The sequence below is a fragment of the Hyperoodon ampullatus genome, assembly GCF_949752795.1.
Source record: "Hyperoodon ampullatus genome assembly, chromosome: 3".
Lineage (NCBI taxonomy): Eukaryota > Metazoa > Chordata > Mammalia > Artiodactyla > Ziphiidae > Hyperoodon > Hyperoodon ampullatus.
Genome location: NC_136916.1, coordinates 2,052,039 through 2,073,092, shown reverse-complemented (window position 1 = coordinate 2,073,092; position 21,054 = coordinate 2,052,039). Strand labels below are relative to the sequence as shown.

Here is a 21,054-nt window from a genome sequence, read left to right as displayed (position 1 = left end):
GAAAGAAAGAAATGGATCGTCCAGTAACTTAATAACGACACTAAATTGCATGGTTCTTTTCCCAAGTGAAATTCACCAAGAGGCCAATGTCTGGGTCTTGTGGGCAGGTGGCCCCAAGGTGGAATATTTCCTGGAGTTTGGTGCTTGTGCTCCAGGTTGATGGGAGCCTGTGGCTTTTATTTAGCCCTGTATGTTGAACACATTGAAGGGTTGTGCTTTCAAGAACCTGAAACACTTGTCAGAGAGAGGCTGCTTCCAAGAGCACAGTAGTTTAAGTAGACATACATACCTTTTCATTTTCTTAGGTCTCTTAAGTCCTTTTATCTTTAATCCTTTGGAATGGTGTTGTTCCAAAATCGTGAGTAACAGGATCATTGTTTACCCTTGATTTACCTTCTTTTTCTCATTTACAGATCCCCAAGTGTGGCTCCTGATTTGTATATAAGAACTGAAATACGGTTTTGGCTAATCAGAGTTAGTTGACCTTGCCCATGTCTTGCTTATGATAGATTTGGCTTCCCTGACTTCTTTATAAAACCACAACTTCTAGAGAGTCATTGATCTAGATATTAAGTTAACCTTCTTGAGTCTTTGAGATGCATGCTTTGTACTGTTAAAGAATCCTGGTCACAGGAGGGGACAGCTGATTACAAGTTAAAGGAATCTTCTCCTTTCTCAAACCCATCCTCAGCAGAAAGAGGATTTGAGATTTGCCATCTCCCTTCTAAATGAGCTGTTATTTGTGTCATAATTATTCCTGAAACTTGACTTACCATCATCACATTTGCTTAGATTAAAATCCATTTGACATGCTTCTGGCTTCAGGGCCTGAATTTTATTTGCAAAGTTAGCTCCTGAATTTGGTAAAGGAGTTTTTTGTTTTTAAGTAAATTTCCATTTTAATTTTATTTATTTATTTATTTTGGGCTGCGCTGTGTGGCTTGCGGGATCTTAGTTCCCCAACCAGGGATTGAACCCGGGCCACCACAGTGAAAGTGCTGAGTCCTAACCACTGGACTGCCAGGGAAGTCCCAAGGAGTTTCTTTTTTTAAAAAAAGCCACCCACGGCCTAAAAGCCACAGAGATCATGCAGGGAAGATTGTCCCCTTGGGGGAGCAGCAGGGCTGGAAACGGTCAAGGACCAGGCGCCTCACCTCCTGCCGCCCTAATTCATACTTACATTTAGTGGACGTTTATTTTCAGTGGCTACAGCTTATGCCACCAACTCAGTGAGTAAGTGGGAAGCAAGTGAGCTCGCTGGATCTCAGGTTGCCTCTCTGTAAAATGAGCGCCGGACTAAAGGTTATCTAAGGTCCCTTTCTTCACTGTCTGCGCACTTGACCTCACACACACTGTGGCCAGAGCCCTTATTTTATAAACAAAGTCATATAGAAGCCTGTTCCCAATCCTTTCATGTCAGTTTCCCATTGATCTCAAATGCAAATACAAATACAGTAAACTAAGCAGTTGAGGTTTCTTTTGCAGACTCTCTGGAGAACCTGACAGTGATGGAGTTCATGAGCACTGGAAGTGACAGCAAAGAAGAAATCGATTTATTAATGAAACATTTGAACGTGTCTGATGTAATAGACATTATGGAAAATCTTTACGCAAGTGAAGAGCCTGTGGCCTACGAACCCAGTCTGATGACCGTGTGTCAGGACAGCAATCACAAGGAAGAGGGGCGTTCCGACTCTGTGCTGCTCAGCGGCCAGGAGGGGCCTTGGCTGTCATCGGTCCGATACGGAACCGTGGAGGATTTGCTTGCTTTTGCAAACCACATATCCAACACCGCAAAGCGTTTGTACGGACACCGACCACAAGAATCTGGAATTTTATTAAATATGGTATGTTTTTTCCTGATCAGTTGAGTGCTGTGTGTTCAGCTTTCTGCTGCTGCAGCACTTAATGCTGAGTGGGATTTGAACTTGGTTCAGACTGGCTGCCAGGTATGGTTTTTAAAAATGGAATATCTGTAAGAATCACCTCCATGTGAAAGGTGCAAAAAACAGTCTTCGTTAAAAGTTCCATTTAAAGAATCTTTTCCATATTTTAGGATTAGTTCTACAAATAGATAATTAAGAAGAATGAATTTTAGTTTAACAATTCACTGAAGAGCTCATTCGTCAATTAGGCCGAAGAGAAAGGCTTCCTGAGATTCCTTCATCTGAGAGGGGAATGAAGACTTTGTCTTTAATTAACATGTAGTTTTTATGTAGTATAGTTGATGTATAATTTTATCTAAGTTATAGGTGTACAATATAATGATTCGCAATTTTTGGAGGTTATACTCCATTTGTATTATTATGAAATATTGGCTGTATTCCGTGTGTTACACGGTATATCCTTGCAGGTTATTTTATACATAATAGTTGGTGTCTTTCAATCCTCTCCTTTCCCCTTCCCTCTCCCCACTGGTAGCCACTAGTTTGTTCTCTATATCTATGAGTCTGTTTCTTTTTTGTTATATTCACTAGTTTGTTTTATTTTTCAGATTCCACATATAAGGGATAGCATACAGTATTGGTCTTTCTCTGTCTGACTTATTTCACTTAGCATAATGCCCTCCAAGTCCATCCATGTTACTGCAAATGGCAAACTTTCATTCTTTTTTATCACTGAGTAGTATTCCATTGTATATATATATATATATACACATGTACCACATCTTCTTTATCCATTCATCTGTTGAGGGACAGTTAGATTGCTTCCATTCCTTGGCAATTGTAAATAACACTGCTATGAACATTGGGGTACATGTATCTTTTCAAATTTGTGTTTCCATTTTTTCGGATATATACCCAGGAGTGGAATTGCTGGATCATATGGTAGTTCTCTTTTTAGTTTTTTGAGAAACCTCCATACTGTTCTCCATAGTGGCTGCACCAATTTACACTCCCACCAACAGTGCAGGAGGTTTCCCTTTTCTCCATATCCTCGCCACGTTTGTTATTTGTGTTTTTTGATGATGGCCATTCTGACGGGTGTGAAGTGATATCTCATTGTGGTCTTGATTTGCATTTCCCTGATGATTAGAGATGTTGAGCATCTTTTCATGGGCCTGTTGGCCATCTGCATGTCCTCTTTGGAAAAATGTCTATTCAGGTCTTCTGCCCATTTTTTAATTGGGTTGTTGTTTTTTTGATGTTGAGTTATAGGAGCTGTTTACATATTTTGGATATTCATCCCTTCCTTATTGGTTGTATCATTTGCAAATATTTTCTCCTGTCCAGTAGGTTGTCTTTTTGTTTTGTCGATGGTTTCCTTTGCTGTGCAAAAGCTTTTAAGTTTAATTAAGTCCCATTTGTTTATTTTTGCTTTTATTTCCTTTGCTTTAGGAGACAGATCCAAAAAAATATTGCTACAATTTATGTCAAAGAATGTCTGTTTAGTTTTTTTGAAGGCTGAATTTTTGTGCTTCTCTCGTCACATCTTGAAACGTCACGCTATTAATACTGGCTAAATTCAGTTCTTGCAGAAATGTAGTTTGTGGGCAGTAAATAGTTATCCACAGATTCAGTCTCTTTAGTTGACAAAGTATGAATGACAAGGGCTATACTTGTTTAGTCATCGCAGGTATCCAAATAATCCAAAATATTGTGACAACACTTAGTTGCCACAGTAGGGGATCAGGTGATGTGTTTGGGTGTGGTCAGTGTCTTAGTCTCTGAAAGGTGAATGTAGGTGCTGGCTTGAGGTGATTTTTTAAAAAAGGACAATTCACAAAGGAGTGGGTGGGAACTTGCAAAACACGCTTATTGATGAAAGTGCCTCCTTTCCTTTGGTGTATCTAAATGGCAAGACGGCTAATGTATGGGGGGCGGTGCTGAACAAGTAAAGATTCTGGACCGAGTACGTAATTATTATTATTATTTTTTGCATACCACATTCGTTCAGTTCAAAACAACACAGTGATTTAGGTCAGCTGTGTAGTGAATTGTTTTGTTTGAAGCCAGTTGTGTTCAGCTATAGCTCAATTTGCAGCAGAATTGCAAAATTACCTTTTCCAAAAAAAAAAAAAAGGATTACATTTTGCATCATTGTATGACTTGCTTTGGTCTGGATATACCAAACTGTACTTGATAGTTAACTTTGCCTTGAGAAGAGTACTTCTGTTTATAAATGGGAAGTCATAATTTGAATAAGGGTTAATACCTATTTGTCTTAGCTAAAATATAGCTGGAGAATTCTGGTTCAAAATAATATATATATCTATAATCAGAAACATAATTGTTTATGTATTTCTCTCTTTTTTTTTACATATTTATTTGTTAAAGTGGGTATCTTAAAGGAAAACATGCAGAATAAACACATTATTTTTGCTTGTAAATATGTAGAGACTTGGGCTTATTTCCCCTGGACTATCAGACTAATGAGCGTTGGGCCATAGAATTGGGAATGTACAGAAGGGAATTCAGGAAAAATATAAAGAGTACAAAGCAGTAGCTTCCTGAAGGTTTTGGAGTGAGGGATAAAAAAAAGCTAATGCAGCAAACGAGAGAAATGAAGGCATTAAAAGGAAGTGAAAATATTACCAGCAAAGGGTAAGAGTAGATTGTTGTCAGTCCTGTCATGGAGCCTGTGCTCCAGAAATGAATCAAGTCATATTTGGGAGAAAATTTGCAAATAGGACATATCAAAAAAGCAGGGATCTTTACAACTTTCAAAAAGCTTTTTGTTTTAAAAAGTGGTCAAGAATATAAAATACAGCAAGAAGACCTAAGCTTAAAATCCATAGGAAAGTAGACCATGCCTTATTTGGCAAGTCACCCTGCGGTTGATGGCTCAGGGGGCTGTGGTTGGCTTTCCTGTCACTGTCCTTAAGGATTAGGTGCATCTCTGTGACAGCTAGTAGCCTGTCACAGCTCCCTGTTTTATAAATAATGGCGCAAGAACGGTGACTTGCCATCCCAGATCATAGCCAGTCCGAGACAAGATGGTGAAGGAGGCCACGTTGGCTTCTGGCTTCCTTCATCCTCACATGTGTTCTCCTGGGAACCATCCCACCTTCAAGACCTTCCTCTTCCCATGGTCCTCCCACTAAGACTCCATCAAAACTTTTCTCTCCTGGCCTTGCTGCTGTCTGTTTCTCTGCTTTACAAGATGGCAGCTAATTATCTACCCAACAGATTGGTTCCAAGGTAAAGTCGACCTTCAAGTGTATCTACCGATGGACCAAATGCTTTCCTTCCAGTATTCATCCATTCATTTGCTAGACAGAGCTCAAACCTCTACAGGGGATGAGGTACTTCTCCAGGTGCTAGAGATGCAGTTTGTGTTCCCTGGTAGCTTTTTGCCTGCTGGAGAGGGCAAGTAGACAGGTAATTGTAATGCAGTGTAGGACGTCTCGATACAGCTAGCCCTGATCGCTATGGGAACGCTCAGGCGGGATACCTCACATAACCACGAGGGTGAGCAGGAGGAATGGAGGAATGTCAGATAGGCTTCCAAGAGGAATTAAAAAAAAAAATTTTTTTTTTTTGGCCGCACTGCACAGCTTGTAGGATCTTAGTTCTCCAACCAGGGATTGAACCCAGGCCCTCGGCAGTGAAAGTGCCGAGTCCTAACCACTGGACCACCAGGGAATTTCCCCAAGAGGAACTGATGCCTAAATTACTGAGTTGGAATCAGCCAGATAAAGGGGCTGGGGAGCAGAGAATGTTTCAGATGGAGAGAATGGAGGCACAGACGCCTGGTGTATTACAGGCAACCTACAACCACAGCGCCTGTGGAGTTATTTGGACAGGGTGGAGGACCCAGGAGTTACAATCATATCCTGAAGCGCATAGGCATGTAAAATGGTGGTCTGCATGTGTGTGCAAGTGGGTGCTATTTTCCTGAAAATAATATTTAAAAGATTCCACCAACATCCAGCAGGACCTGGGGAAGAAACTTTAGGAGACTAAGCCAGGGGTTGCTTTGTGTGAGGGTGTTACAAGTTACTTATAATCTAGACCAACTCTCACCCTCATCTGGGGATGAATAACCTAAAATGGGTTCTAAGCACTCAACTCTTGGGTGATTGTTTGGGAAGCTCAAGAGCCCCAGAGAGCTTGCTCATAGATGTGGGTGTGAGATGCTATCCTGCTCCGCAGGCTTAGTCACGGATTCCTGGCTTCTCAGGGTTAAAAAAACCCTTAAAGATCCTTGAGTCAAACTCTCTGTCTGAAGCTTGAATCACCCCCTTTATCAGCTCCAATAATTGCTGGGGCATTTTGGTCTGTGCTTGGAAACCTGTGATGAAGCATGCATCATATTCTAGGGCATTTAATGTCATTTTGGGCCAATGCTGACTGTAGGGAAGTCCTTCCTTAGAGGATACTAAAAACCATCTCTGACTCCCCTGACTCCTAAGCCCTACTTCTTGGCCATAAAAATGTGTATATACATATACGATGAGGAGTGGTGAAGATGGCAGGCCCTTGAATTAAAGTGCCCGGCATGTATCTCAGCTCTGAAATGGACTAGCTGGGTGACATTGGGCCAGTCATTACAACCCCTATGCCTCTGTTTACTCATCTGTAAAATGGGTAAATGGCCGCATTCATTCCATACAATGAATGCACGTGACCTGTGTACACACAGTGCGTGTTGAAAGGATGCAAGTGTTGTGCTTGTGGTTGTCATGCGCCTTCCTTACGACAGTCCTCCCAATGTTTACAAAACTGCATGTTCCCCACGCCGTCTTCCCTCTTCTTTCTCTGATGCCCCTGGCTGTGCCTGCTCTTTTTCATGCACTGTGGTGTTACCTTTCCTCCTCCTGTGGGCAGCCCCCTCTGGCCTCAAGCCCACCTTACTGCCCCGAACTTGAACCTGGCTGTCCCTTTGCTGTGGGACCAGCAGAGCAGGACAGAGTCGGCTGGGCCTTTGTTCTAGAGCCCATGCCTCTTTTCCTGTAGACCGAGGTCACATCCATTTCCTAGCTGCTACATCACACGGGACCCTTATGGAATTATTCTCACTGATATACCTACGGACTTTCTCAAGTGCTGCTCCTGGGCCCAGTGTTGTTTTGTGTCAACGGCAGTGATTGGGATGAGGAAATGGACTGCGTGTCTGCACTTGACCATGGCTTTAGTATGTTAAGGGGTTGGCAGAGGTAACGGTTAACATAGATTTCCATAAGGTTATTAGCTTGGACCCCTAGAAAGAAGAAGAAGGAGAAGAAGAAAGGGGAAAAACATTTCAAACCGAAATAGGGAAGGTGTCGGACTTGGGGGAGATCCAGGGACTTTGCAGAACCACAAACGGGCCAGCACTTGCATGTCACACGACACGTTCAGGGACTGTCGTCTGAGGTGGCCTGGGAGAACTTGCAGGATGTTTGGAGGAGGGTCCCCAGAACGCTGGGGATGCTAAACTGGCGTGAAGGAACTGTAGTATTTGATCTAAAGCGAAGAAGGCCAAGTTGTGCTCAGTGACGTGTAAATGTAGACATTTAACAACTGAGGTTTGACCACAGCTCAGCTTTAATTACAGCCTCTGGAAGATCAAAGGCTCTCATCTAAAGAATAGGAGCTGTGGCTTTGGGGTCAGACAGACCCGCGTTTGAATCCTGACTGTCACTGCCTAGTGAGTTCCTTAATCTCCTGAAGCCAGTTTCCTCATCTGTGAGTGGGGATAAAGAGTCCTTACGTCACAGGCCCGTTGTGAGAAATTGCTGAGTTAATGTATGAAGTACTCAGCACAGGGCCTGGCCCAGAATTAATGCTCGGTAGATGGCTGGTATTATTACCCTTCATCCTGTCGGCTAAGAGGACACTGCATCAGAGTGGGTTAGAGAAGATTTGGGTTGGACCAAAGTAAAACTTTCAAGTGAAGTAAGTCAGACAAAGACAAATATCATATGATATCACTTATACGTGGAATCTAAAAACATGATACAAATGAACTTATTTACAAAATAGAAATAGACTCATAGACATAGAAAAAAAACTTATGGTTTCCAAAGGGGAAAGGATGAGGGGAGGGATAACTTAGGAGTTTGGGATGAACAGTTACACACGACTATATATAAATAGATAAACAGCCAAGACCTACTGGTTACAGCCCCGAACTTGAACCTGGCTGTCCCTTTGCTGTGGGACCAGCAGAGCAGGACAGAGCCAGATCCCACGGATCTAGAACAAAGGAACTATAGCACAGGGAACTATATTCAATATCTTGTAATAACCTATAATGGAAAAGAATCTGAAAAAGAATAGATACGTATATGTATAACTGAATCACTGCCGTTCACCTGAAACTAGCACAACATTGTAAATCAACTATTCTTCAATTAAAAAAAAAATTTTTTTTTAAAGTAAATTTTTTTTCCAAAGGTGAGTTAAGCCCTGAAGTGGATTCCTGGAGAATCGAATGAAATTGGGTCTGTAAATATTTAATAACAAGGAAGAGGCAATAAAGCGAGTGCAGCTGAGTGCCGTGAGCATGGTTCTGTCTGCATGTGGTTCCCAGTGTGCTGTAGAAGTGGCCTCCAGGAACTTGAGGTGACACTTCTTGAAAGGAGGTCATGTTTCAAACTTGGCAACGCCGCGGTCTCCACTTAGTCATTTTCCCTCTCGGGTCCTGCGCAGAGGCTGCACTCAGTGAATACTAAAGTTTTAAGTGTAGTGACTTCACATTTCGAAGTATTAGCATCGTTCTTTGCTTCATTCCCTGATAGTGAGCACGCCTGTTCATGGGGTGTAGCTAAGATTAGCAATGGTAGGTCCTGAGTGAAAAACGCTCACCAGGATTATTCCCAGAGCAGGGCCCGTGTGAGGAGCCCTGTGCATCCGGAGATGAATCGGAGTCTCTACTCTTTACCCCCATGATCCGCACTCCCCTTCACCCTCTCCCATGCTTGAAATAATTTCATGTCACTTTGATAGTTCCATAATTCCCAAATTCATAATCTGAAGTCATAATATTACTAATGAAACATAGGTAAAACCTGTATTTTGAGACTCTAACCCTTGAAAGCATACCCAACACATTTTTTTAGGTCATGCCTCCCACGGACTCTCTTATTAATTTGTTTTCATTTTATTTATAATTATTTCTCCTCTCAATTTTTCACTTTTGAAAAATTGAGATACACTTTATATGCAGTAAAATACACAGATCTTTAATATCCAGTTTGATGAGTGTTGACAAGGGTACATACCCTTATACCCCACACTGCTATCAGGATATCTCTCTCTGAAATTTTTTAATTGTTATTTTTATTCATTTATTTAAAAATTGAAGTATAGTTGATTTACAATGTTGTATTCGTTTCAGGCATACAGCAACGTGTTTCAGTCATACTATACTGTGTATATATATATATATATTTTTTTTTCAGATTCTTTTCCCTTATAGGTTATTGCAAAATATTGAGTATAGTCCCCTGTGCTGTACAGTAGGTCCTTGTTGGTGATCTATTTTATATATAGTGTGTGTATATGTTAATCCCAAACTCCTCATTTATCCTCCCCATCCCCTTTCGTAACCGTAAGTTTGTTTTCTATGTCTGTGGGTTTATTTCTGTTTTGTATGTAAGTTCACTTGTATCTTTTTTTTCTTAAGATTCCACATATGATATCATATGGTATTTGTCTTTCTCTATCTGACTTACTTTATTTAGTATGATCATCTCCAGGTCCATCCATGTTTCTGCAAATGGCATTATTTCATTCCTTTTTATGGCTAAGTAGTATTCCACTGTGTATATGTACCACGTCTTCTTTGTCCATTCCTCTGTTGATGGACACTTAGGTTGTCGCTCTCAGCTTTTGAGTCGACTGCTTTTCAGACCTCTTGTTCAAAGTGTTTACTGACTCATGAACCCTCAGAGGTCAGGGGTCATCTGTCTCTTGTTCATCGCTGCCTGCTCAGCTCCAAACACAGTGCCTGGCACATACCATGCACTCTGTAAATATTAAATGAGTGAATGGATGAGAAATGGTTCTGCCCTTACTTTGCTTACGTGGCACTGTCAACTCATAGCTCTGGCATAACACATTGTTTTCCAGAACGTCTGTGATCATCAGTTCATTTCCCTACTCTCTATGAGTGTGCGTCACCTCTGAGTAGTAGGTATGCAGACTAACAGGTTAGCACATTTTAACTGGAAACGAGTCAGCTTGCATGCACACTTTACATTTCTGCAGTGTTTATTTTGAGCCTTTTTGTCACAGCAGTCATGTTGCCTTAGGTAAATCATTTTTAAAGTTCTCTTTGGCAGTGAATTACTCACACGTAGATAGAAATATGATCAGGTCTTATCAGGGATGTGTTTCTGTTACATGCTTTCTCTGTTTTGCTGAAGCTCTAAATGGGAGCTCTAAGAGGCTTCTGTACACTGTTATGATTATATACGGTGAAATTAATTTTGAACCCTGCGTGTAGGAATGTGGTCTAACGTAACCAGTTTCTAAAGGGCAGGTCTCAGAAGAGGACTTTGCTGAAATTCTCACCCTCCTGCATTTTTGTTTTGTTGTAGGTAATCACTCCCCAGAATGGACGCTATCAGATAGACTCTGATGTTCTTCTCATCCCTTGGAAGCTGACTTACAGGAATATTGGCTCTGATTTTATTCCTCGGGGGGCCTTTGGAAAAGTATACTTAGCACAAGACATAAAAACTAAGAAAAGAATGGCATGTAAATTGGTACGTACTTCATAACCAGACAGGGTGCCCTGCGTGTTCGGCATAGGGGCTTTTGCGTGTTCGTTTATTTACTTTACTCAAAGCTGGCTACCCTTTGACTGCCTCTTATCTAAGGGTGCTGTGTCCAAAAAAAGCATCTGTGTTTTATAGATTTGCTTGCTACCTGGGGCCATTCAGCCCCCAAGTCTGCTTAAGGGCATAGTTGATTTTAATCAGTTTGCTCTAATAACAAAGAAAGTACCAGCTTCTTTAGCGCCAGCTTGGGTAACTTCATCCCGCTTGTGGTGGCTGAAGGGGGGCCACCCTGCAAGAGCACATCTGTTTGCTGCTGCTTTAATGCCACCCAATGGGGAGGGGACCAGGCAGGGAAGCAGACGCTGGGAAAGCTGCAAGCCTCCTCAGGACTATAGATTAAAGGGCTGAATTTCAGAGAAAAACCCCATCTCTTCTTTTTTTTTTTTTTTTTAAGATGTTGGGGGTAGGAATTTATTTATTTTGCTGCGTTGGGTCTTCGTTTCTGTGCGAGGGCTTTCTCTAGTTGCGGCGAGCAGGGGCCACTCTTCGTCGCGGTGCGCAGGCGTCTCACTGTCGCGGCCTCTCTTGTTGCGGAGCACAGGCTCAGTAGTTGTGGCTTACGGGCCTAGTTTCTCCGTGGCATGTGGGATCCTCCCAGACCAGGGCTCGAACCCGTGTCCCTTGCATTGGCAGGCGGATTCTCAACCACTGTGCCACCAGGGAAGCCCCCCATCTCTTCTTACTGGACAATCAATGCTGAGGTGCCCCACTTTGGAAAACCATTTGGCAGGATCTAGCAAAGTGAACGCGCACACGCCCTGTGACCCAGCAATTCCACTCCTGCAGCTGCTCGCCCAGCAGGCATGCACACGCGGTCACCAGAGCCACGTGCTAGAGTGTTCATGGCAGCAGTATTTGTAATAGCCCCAAACTGGGAAGTTTCCAAGTGCTGAAATATGGTGTATTTACATACTGGGATGCTGTCCAGTGAAGAGAAGAAATGATTTACAACTTCCTATTGACGATGATAGGTCTACATTAGGTTAAGCCAGAGCAGCTGGACACAAAATAAGATCTACTGTATGAGGCTCCTCTTACATAAAGGCCGAAAAAGGCTAACCAAACCCATGCTGTTGGAAGTCCCATTAGTGGCTGCCCGTGAGGAGCAGGGACAGGCAGGGGGCAGCAGGGGGCTTCAGGGCGCTGGTGGGCTTCTGTTTCCTGATCTACATAGTGGTTACATGGGTGTATTCAGTTGAAAATTCATTGAGTTTGATACTTAACCAGTTTTGCACTTTTGTGTATGTCTGTTCTACTTTAAAGTTTTGTTTTTTTTTTTAAAGTGCAATAAAACAAACTCACTGGGCTTCCCTGGTGGCGCAGTGGTTGAGGGTCCGCCTGCCGATGCAGGGGACGCGGGTTCATGCCCCGGTCCGGGAAGATCCCACATGCCGCGGAGAGGCTGGGCCCGTGAGCCATGGCTGCTGAGCCTGCGCATCCGGAGCCTGTGCTCCGCAACGGGAGAGGCCACAGCAGTGAGAGGCCCGCGTACCGCAAAAAAAAAGAAAGAAAGAAAGAAAGAAAAAATCTGGAGACATTATTTTATAGCTCTTATTTTGGAGACATTCCATATCTATCTGCACTGAAAGAGCTACTTCTTTCTTTATTAATGACTTCCAATTTTCTGTAGAGTAGATGGCCAGTGCTTATTTAAATGCACTGTTAGAACACAAACTGAGAGACCAGAGACATTATATTATTTCATGACAAGGAATATTGAAAATATGACCTAAAATCTAGGTGCCGTAGAAATAACATGTATAAAAGATGGGAAATTACCTCCTTTGTTTCAATCACCATGAAAAATTCTTCGGTTGGGTATCTATACTCTAAATGAAAGCAGTATTTCATTATTTTGTTTTTTATTTTCTCATTTTTTTTACCTTAAGCGGACATGAATGTAAAGGCATATCTCAAGTAAACATTATCTTAACTCAGGGGTACAATTTCACATGTCCGAGTGTCCTTGAGGGCATTTATTTGCCTTCTGGTTTGTGAGTTGACCTATGTTGTGTATTCTTTGCTTTATCCTGGGGTTGTTTAGAATCTTCCTCGTGTTTTGTGTTCTAGATCCCAGTAGACCAATTTAAGCCATCTGACGTGGAAATCCAGGCTTGCTTCCGGCACGAGAACATCGCTGAGTTATACGGCGCGGTTCTATGGGGCGAAACTGTCCACCTCTTTATGGAAGCAGGCGAGGGAGGTTCTGTCCTGGAGAAACTGGAGAGCTGTGGACCCATGAGAGAATTTGAGATTATTTGGGTGACAAAGCATGTTCTCAAGGGACTTGATTTTCTGCACTCAAAGAAAGTGATTCACCATGACATTAAACGTGAGTTCTCCTTGGCTTAAAAAAGACTAGTTAGACCTTAGGCACATGGCTCCTCCTTCAATCTGAAGGTGGCAGGGAAGACACCCCTCCCCGCCAGCACTCTCCCCCTTTCTCCCTGGGTTCCTGGGATACATTTTAGAGTCTAGTGGGGTCACGAGAGCTTTCAAAGTCATAAGGAAGGATGATTTTCCAATTGTTGTGCAAGAGATTATAGCCACATATCATTAACGACTGCCTTGTTAATAGGCTTTAAAAATAGTAACATACTTAAAAACACAGTCAACATTTTTGAAAAACAAATTGCTTTTTAATTTTGAATACAAATTTGGCAATAGTCCATTAAAGAAGCTTTCACTGACTGCTTTCTAGGAATAAGAGATTGTGGGGAAATACATAAGAGAGACCTGCTATGAACCCTTAATATCTAAGGGTAAATTGGACTAGCAAAACTTGTCCTGACAAAAATTGGGTATTTTACTTTTTTGTTTTAGAAAGTGGCTTGATAATACTATGCTTATGTCTTAGAACTTGAAACTCAATATATAAAAAAAATTTTTCCAGCTTTATTGAGAAATACTTGACATATAACATTGTGTAAGTTTAAGGTGTACAAGGTAATGATTTGATATATGTATATATTGCAAAATGATCACCACAATAGGGTTAGTTAACATCCATCCATCTCATGTATTTATAATTTTTCTGTGTGGTGGGAACTTTTAAAATCTATTCTCTTAGCAACTCTCCAATACGCCATTCAGTATTATGGACTGAGGTCACCATGCTGTACGTCACAGCCCCGGAACTTTTTCATCTTATTATTGGAAGATGAAATAGTATTCATCTTATTATTATTTTTCATCTTATTATTTGTAACCTTTGACCACCTTCCCGAATTCCCCCCACCTCAACCTGAAGCAACCACTCTATTCTCTGTTTCTACGTTTGTTTGTTTTTTTCTTTTTTAGATTCCACATATGTTAGATCATGCGGTATTTGTCTTTTCCTGTCTGACTTATTTCGTTTCGCATAATGCCGTCAAGGTTCATCCATATTGTCACAAATAGCAGGGTTTCCTTCTTTTTTATGGCTGAATAATATTCCATTTTATATACCACACAATTTATATGTATATATTATGTATCACAAAAATGTATATATATACAAATCTTCTTTATCCATTCATCTATCAACGGACACTTCGGTTGTTTCCATGTCTTAGCTGTTGTATCTTGAGGATTATTAATGGCTACAATCATTTATATCCACCTTGGCTGAATTCTTGACAAATCTGAAGTGATTTTTACCTAAACTCTCACCCAGATTCATCCTTCTCTTTTGAACATAATAAGCCCATTTTAGTAGGGGAAGCATTTCAGTCTATCTTTATATGGAACTCGTTGTTTTAAATAATGTTTTCATTTTATTTAGGGATAGATACACAATTTTTTACTGAAAAATTTCCTCTCTTTATAGCTAGCAACATTGTTTTCATGTCCACAAAAGCTGTTTTGGTGGATTTTGGTCTAAGTGTCCAAATGACTGAAGAGATCTATTTTCCTAAGGACCTGCGAGGAACAGAGGTAATTATGTTCACACCAGAATGGGCAATATCTTACTAAGAGTAAAAATAAGATGTGCTAGCATTACTGCAGAAAGGACAAAGAAGGGGAGGAAAACCATTACATTAAATCATTGTTATCATTGGACCATGTTTAATGAGCATTTACTCTCTGCCGTATACTCTTTAGCCCTTGAAATAAATTATATTGTTTAATCCTCACAATACTGTTATCATAGGCAAATACTATTATTCCCATTTTAAAATAAGAAAAGAAGCTTGAAGAGGTTAAAATAAAGTGCCCCAAGTTACTCAGCTACTGATAGATCAGGGCCTCGAAATCTAGTTCTTTCTGAGTCTAAAGTCTAAGGTGTAACGGCTATGTAACTTTTTGATATAACTAATATATGTGGTTTTAGCATAACGAATATTACTGCTTTGGTTCAATTACAGCCATAATTGTCATGGTCCTTAAGAACATTTACTGAGAACTGACAGCATTTCAGGCCTCTCTTGAATCCTGGAAATCTTAAAAGAAGTCTCATTTACTGGAGCACAAATGAATCTTATTTGAAGATATAAACTTGCTATACTATTTAACTCATTTGTGAAGCAAGAACAACAAAAACAAAACTTTCCTGAATCTAAATGGGGTTCAGAGAAATGCGTTCACGGGCTGTCAAATAATATATGTAGCGCTCACCGTATTAGGCTGAACAGTTGACACATGTAGTGAGTGTCTATCCGGCACCTGCTGTGTGAAGACTGCTGTAGGTACCAGGGATGGAGCACAGGGCAAAGCCAATAAGGAGTCTGCTCTGGAGGGAGGACCCATTGTAAATTTACCTGAATTATTAACGTTTAACCGTTTAGTTCACGGTTGGTTATGATGGGTATGGGGTTGTATGCATCTGGGAAGTTACATGGGTGTAGAAGCTGCCTTCCTGACCCTTCTCCATGACTGTGAGATGATAAACTGTCAGAGGGTGAGCTGTCAGAGCCTCCCAGCCCCCCATGCCCTTCTAGCTGTTGAAAGTGCCCTCAGGAAATGGAGAGGGGGCAGTTGGCTGGACGTTTGCCCCGAGATTATCAGGTCAGTCCTGGTGTTAATCAGACGATAACCTTTAGTTTAGCTAGTAAATGTATTGCACTGAACTCATGGCAGTGCTAAAAAAAATTGTCTGCCTTTCAAACCAGGATTCTGTAAGCCTTTTCTTAACTCTCTGAAAGCAAAGACTCCCCGCCCCGGGCAGCAGAAGAGATCTTTGTTTTTGCTGTTATTACTGAACTTATTCTGGAAAATACTTGGGAGAGGATTCTGGAGAGTTGTCTTCAAGCAGAATAATGTTCAGAAGAGAACATTATTAATTTATTATTTTTTTAAAGAATGTTTTAGTCACCAGATCTTAGGAAAACTTTCCCAAAGCACAAAATCTAATAAGACAACACTTATGACATGTTTTTTTCGGAAAATACTTCAGCATGTTTTGGCAGTCGTCAGACATTCAGATATGTGACAGTCTACCCTTTTTCCTGGAGCCAGTTTGAGAAACAAACTATTTATGGTATTAAAGATGGAAAATACCTTTCTCTTCCCAGCAGGGTGATCAAATTGAATATTTTGCAATAGTCAGAGAAAGACATCTCCTTTCTGGGATTTTCTAGCAGGAAGAGAGTGTGTGCTTGGGTATGAGATAGGAGCACAGCGTCTGTTCCTGAACAGTATTTGGATTGAGGTATTTTCACCAAGTGTAAGTTGCTTTCTATGATGGGCTAAACTGACCTTGGCGTTCCTAGTTATAAACTCTTCTGATCAACCCGGGTTTGCTTACCCTTGGCACTCACGATCGAAGTGTGAGAGTGAAGTGTGACGGTGAGTTGAAGTGGGAAGGAAAGCTCTCGGCAACCTTGTTATGACTCCTCATCCTTAAAGAGCCAAGAAGGTATAATTCGTCAAGGTCAACCGTGCAGATTCGCTTCCCGTTAGAACTTGATCACTTGGCTACAGATGACTTCTGATTCCCCCAACAGAGCTCATTCAAATTCGGGACATGATCTTGTAACCATATATTGATAATACACATACAGGGTTCATCTGTCCTATCTTTAAGCTATTGTGTTTGAATTCCCTACTACAGAGAAGGAAGGAAAAATCAACGTGAATAGCTAATTAGAATTCCTTTGATTGCATGCTTCCTTTTGTAAAGTTCTTATGTAAGGTCACACGTCATCCTCACGTGCCCGGACACACACACACACACACACACACACACACAGTCTCTTTCCCTTTGTAATAAATGTCTTCAGAGGTGAAGGCCTTGACCCCTGACCGCTAGGCTCCTTTGCTCCAGTGCCCACACCCTCGGGCGCACGACCCCCACAGAGCCAGCCCTGAAAGGAAGTGCCCTTGACCCCCATGCCCTGCTGCTCTGGCGGCTTGAGGAGCGAGGAGTGTGAGCCGTGGGCCCCTGCGGGGGCGATGGGGAGCTGCCCGAGGGGCCGCAGCCAGGCCTCCAGGTGGGTGGGATGCTGCCGCCCCCGAGGTGCCATCGCACTGTCCCTCCAGGGCCCTGAGCACATCGCTGCCCTTGGTGCCGCCCGCAGTAACGCTTTGCCTAATCCTTGCTTAGGGAGCTGGCAAGGGTGGAGCAGTGTGGGCACTGCTGTTGGCAGCTGTCTGTGGCGCGAAACCTTGTGATTTTATTTGGTAAGAAAGTCCTTCAGAGAGAGAGAGAGAGAGAATCAGCGAGGGAACCAAAGCCAGACAGCCCGGAATTGTGTCGTAGCAAGTACTTGAGGCAAGTTAGGAAGGGGAAACTGGGCAATTTCCCCAGGTTTTGTAAGCCAGTTCTTTATTTATTTACTCTGAAATGTATTCTGGGAACACTCACCCGCTTTCCCATGTTCAGATGACAGACGGCATCAAAACTTCTTAAAGCTAAATCTTGACAACGAGGGTAGTAACTGCTCTATGCCTGTAGCCGCCGTAAAGACGCGGCTCCCCAGGGTTTGCTCTTTTTCTCTTTTTTACGTTTAGAAACAAACGCTGCTTACAGAAACTATTTCTAAAACTAGCCCTCCTTTTCCAGCATCGGCTCATAAAACCAGACAGAACTTACACAATGTGAATAAGGCATGCCTTTAATATTTAGTCACTGGGCTCCCTGGTAGGTAGAAATAAGAAGTGGTTCATAGAAATGACCGATTAGGATCCCTTGCCCACTATTACACTTTAAATTCTTCTCTTCCGCGTAGTCGGTGTTGATACCCTGGAGACTTCTGCTGCCTTTGGATGACTGCAGATAATTAGTGGTTTGGCATTTTAATGACAAACATGAAATGAGGACATGTATTTCAGTGTCATTTAAATATGAAAGGAATTGGTGTTTTAATAGAAACAGGAAGCGTTGATCTGTGCTTTGCAGAACTTGGATGAGTGGGACTCCCAGGTGGGTTCTCGGCTGTGGCTCCTTTGCTGCCTGGTCTGCCTTGTGCTCAGTCTGTGCGAAGAGGTGTTCTGAGGCTGCAGGGGCCCCTTGGCCAAAGCTGCCTGGGTCCCCGAGGGTCTGTGCTTCTCCTTCACTGAAGGGAACACAGCAATGCCAGGCCCTTCTGAGGGGATGAAGTGTGCGGTGAATATGGTGAAGCTTCCCGAACTGGATTAGGGAAGTGGTACCTAGACAGGTGAGGAGAGTCAGACTGACCTGTCCTGCTTCTCTTTCAGATTTACATGAGCCCGGAGGTGATCCTGTGCAGGGGCCATTCGACCAAAGCAGACATCTACAGCCTGGGGGCCACACTCATCCACATGCAGACGGGCACCCCGCCCTGGGTGAAGCGCTACCCACGCTCCGCCTACCCCTCCTACCTGTACATAGTAAGCACCTGCTCAGGGGAGCCGCTGCTCTTTCTCGGATAACACACCTGAGTGGGATGATGGTGAACTATGACCCATGAGGGGAAGCTGAAAGTTCCTCCCATGTGGAGCGATGACCCGTTCCCGCAAAGAAGGCATCACTGTTTGAGCGGGGACCTACCCCAATGTGCATGGGCAGAAATTATAGCTATGCTGTTATACAAGATGCCACTGAAGAGCATCAGAGTAGCATAAATCATTGAGCCAAGGAAGTTGTATGTGTTCTTTGAACACGTTCCAAAAAATGATGTTAGATTATAGATCCCCACGGCAGCCTGGAACGTAGTGAAACACGCAGGCCCCCTTTGACCCTGGAGAGGTTGAGAAGTAGACGCTTCCCCATTACTGCACAGGGACCTTCGGCCACTGCTCTGATGGAAAGCTGTTTATTCAAACCTCGCATGTATCTTTGACTGCATTCAACCAAAAGATGGGTTTCACTCGGTTTCCTTAGGAAATGTTACTGAAGGGTATGAACTGTATTTGCTTCGAAACAAAAGACTGCTCAGGTCTTGTAACTAGAGTACTTGTCCTGTCGAGGGTATATTTTCATACCACTGATGCTAAGAGAGCTGGTTTGTTCGTAGATCCACAAACAAGCGCCTCCTTTGGAAGATATTGCTGAAGACTGCAGTCCGGGCATGAGAGAGCTGATGGAGGCCGCCCTGGAGAGGAACCCCAATCACCGGCCCAGGGCAGCAGACCTGCTGAAACATGACGCCCTGAACCCCCCTAGGGAGGATCAGCCCCGCTGTCAGAGCCTGGACTCTGCGCTCTTTGAGCGGAAGCGGCTGCTGAGCCGAAAGGAGTTGGAGCTTCCTGAGAACATCGCGGGTACGGACGCCCTGCGGTGGGCAGCGCCCTTGCCTCCCTTCTTTGTCTCTGTCCAACTTCTACTAATTAGAGCTCATGAAAGCACTTGGGAAAAAAGTTGAATTAGCAGATGCAAACTGGTATATATAGGATGGATAAACAGCGAGGTCCTACTGTAGAGCACAGGGAACTATAGTCAATATCCTGTGATAAACCAGAATGGAAAAGAATATGAAAAAGAGTATATGTGTGTATAACTGAGCCACTTTGCTGTACAGCAGAAATGAACACAACATTGTCAATCAACTAGACTTCAGTAAAATTTTAGAAAATTGAAGTGACTTCCTGCATGCCGTAAGTTGTTGGAGAAATTTCAGCAAGAATGTTAGTAAAAGCATATACAAAAAAAACACAAAAAATTGGCTGGGACTTCCCTGGCGGTCCAGTGGTTAAGACTCTGTGCTTCCACTGCAGGGGGCACACGGGTTCTATCCCTGGTCAGGGAACTAAGATCTTAGCTGTCGCGGGGCACGGCCAAAAAGAAAACAATCACAATTAAAAAAAAAAAAATTGGCTAATTTACCAGCAAAGTCTAACTGGTTTCCAGGCACATGGAGATAATGCAGTCTTTGAGAATTGCTCTGCCTTGCTTTTTTGCAGCAGAGAATAGCATTTGCTTTTAAAAACAGATCAAGCATGACAGTTTTGCTGTTAGCGAAGAGCCGGGTTCTTTTTAATGCAATTATGGTGAACCACGCCAGCCCTTGTTTGGAAACATCGCGGTGCTGATAAAATATTGAGTTTGAAGGCGACTTGCATTTCTGCTTCCTCTGCTCAAAATCTCTCTGCCAGCTGTGAAGCTTTCGCATTTAGGAAAGACAATACGCATTCCAGGAGCATTGAATATTCACAGAGCGGGGTTTCCAGTTTTCTTATGAAAATCTGGGACATTCTAAATCTATTTGGGTCCAAACCCAGACGTCAAGCCTGGAACTCTTGTTTGCATTTCTCGGCTTCTTGTCTGACTTTTCTGCATTTAAAAAGAATCATCTGGGATGTTGGAAGACGGGCCAGGATTTCTAGCTGATTTCTTGTGGTCGTTGACTCTTTTTTGAATTCTTTTGTCTGTGTCGTATCACACAAACGAGCCAATAGTGTTCAACTCTATGGCTCCTTAATAAAACCAGAGTTTGAATGCTGTTCCATTAGGCCCACAGTTTGTTGTTGTTTTCGTGTTTTGCTGAAGAACCAGGCATTTATCATTGAACGTGTCCCCTGGTCGTTTATTTTATGTTTTCGATGTTTCCCTTTTCAGATTCTTCATGCACAGGGAGCACTGAGGAATCGGAGATGCTGAAGAGGCAGCGTTCTCTCTACATAGACCTTGGGGCCCTGGCTGGCTATTTCAACCTTGTCCGGGGTCCACCAACACTAGAATACGGCTGATGGATGGATGGCGGCATTTGCCCTAAATTAGGACTCAGCATTTACTGGTCGCTGGGAAGCTGATTCTGCTGACTCCGCACAGGGGCTCTGTCAAGTGAATTGTGCGTTTATCGGCTGGGCTGCCACGACTCATGAATGTGACTCCACGTGGCTCCTGTGTGTTGATCTGTGAAGCTGCCCCGGGGCCCCATCAGGCTGGAAGGTTCTCATTTCTCAGGTGGTACGTCTGACTCAAAGGAAGCTGAGAGTTCACAGAAAGATCATTTCCAGTGACT

At 42.8% G+C, this 21,054-nt stretch overlaps 1 protein-coding gene across 1 annotated transcript; it reads left to right on the top strand.

Moving 5' to 3' along the window:
* Positions 1 to 1,490: 1,490 nt before the first annotated feature.
* Positions 1,491 to 20,779, top strand: MAP3K8 (mitogen-activated protein kinase kinase kinase 8; the record flags this gene model as incomplete). Its single annotated transcript, XM_079699395.1, has 7 exons — positions 1,491 to 1,847; positions 10,469 to 10,636; positions 12,782 to 13,043; positions 14,520 to 14,626; positions 18,329 to 18,481; positions 19,108 to 19,354; positions 20,649 to 20,779. Exons 1-7 carry the CDS (start codon positions 1,509 to 1,511, stop codon positions 20,777 to 20,779), a joined length of 1,407 nt encoding a protein of 468 aa, XP_079555521.1. The 5' UTR covers positions 1,491 to 1,508.
* Between the last annotated feature and the right edge of the window lie 275 nt (positions 20,780 to 21,054).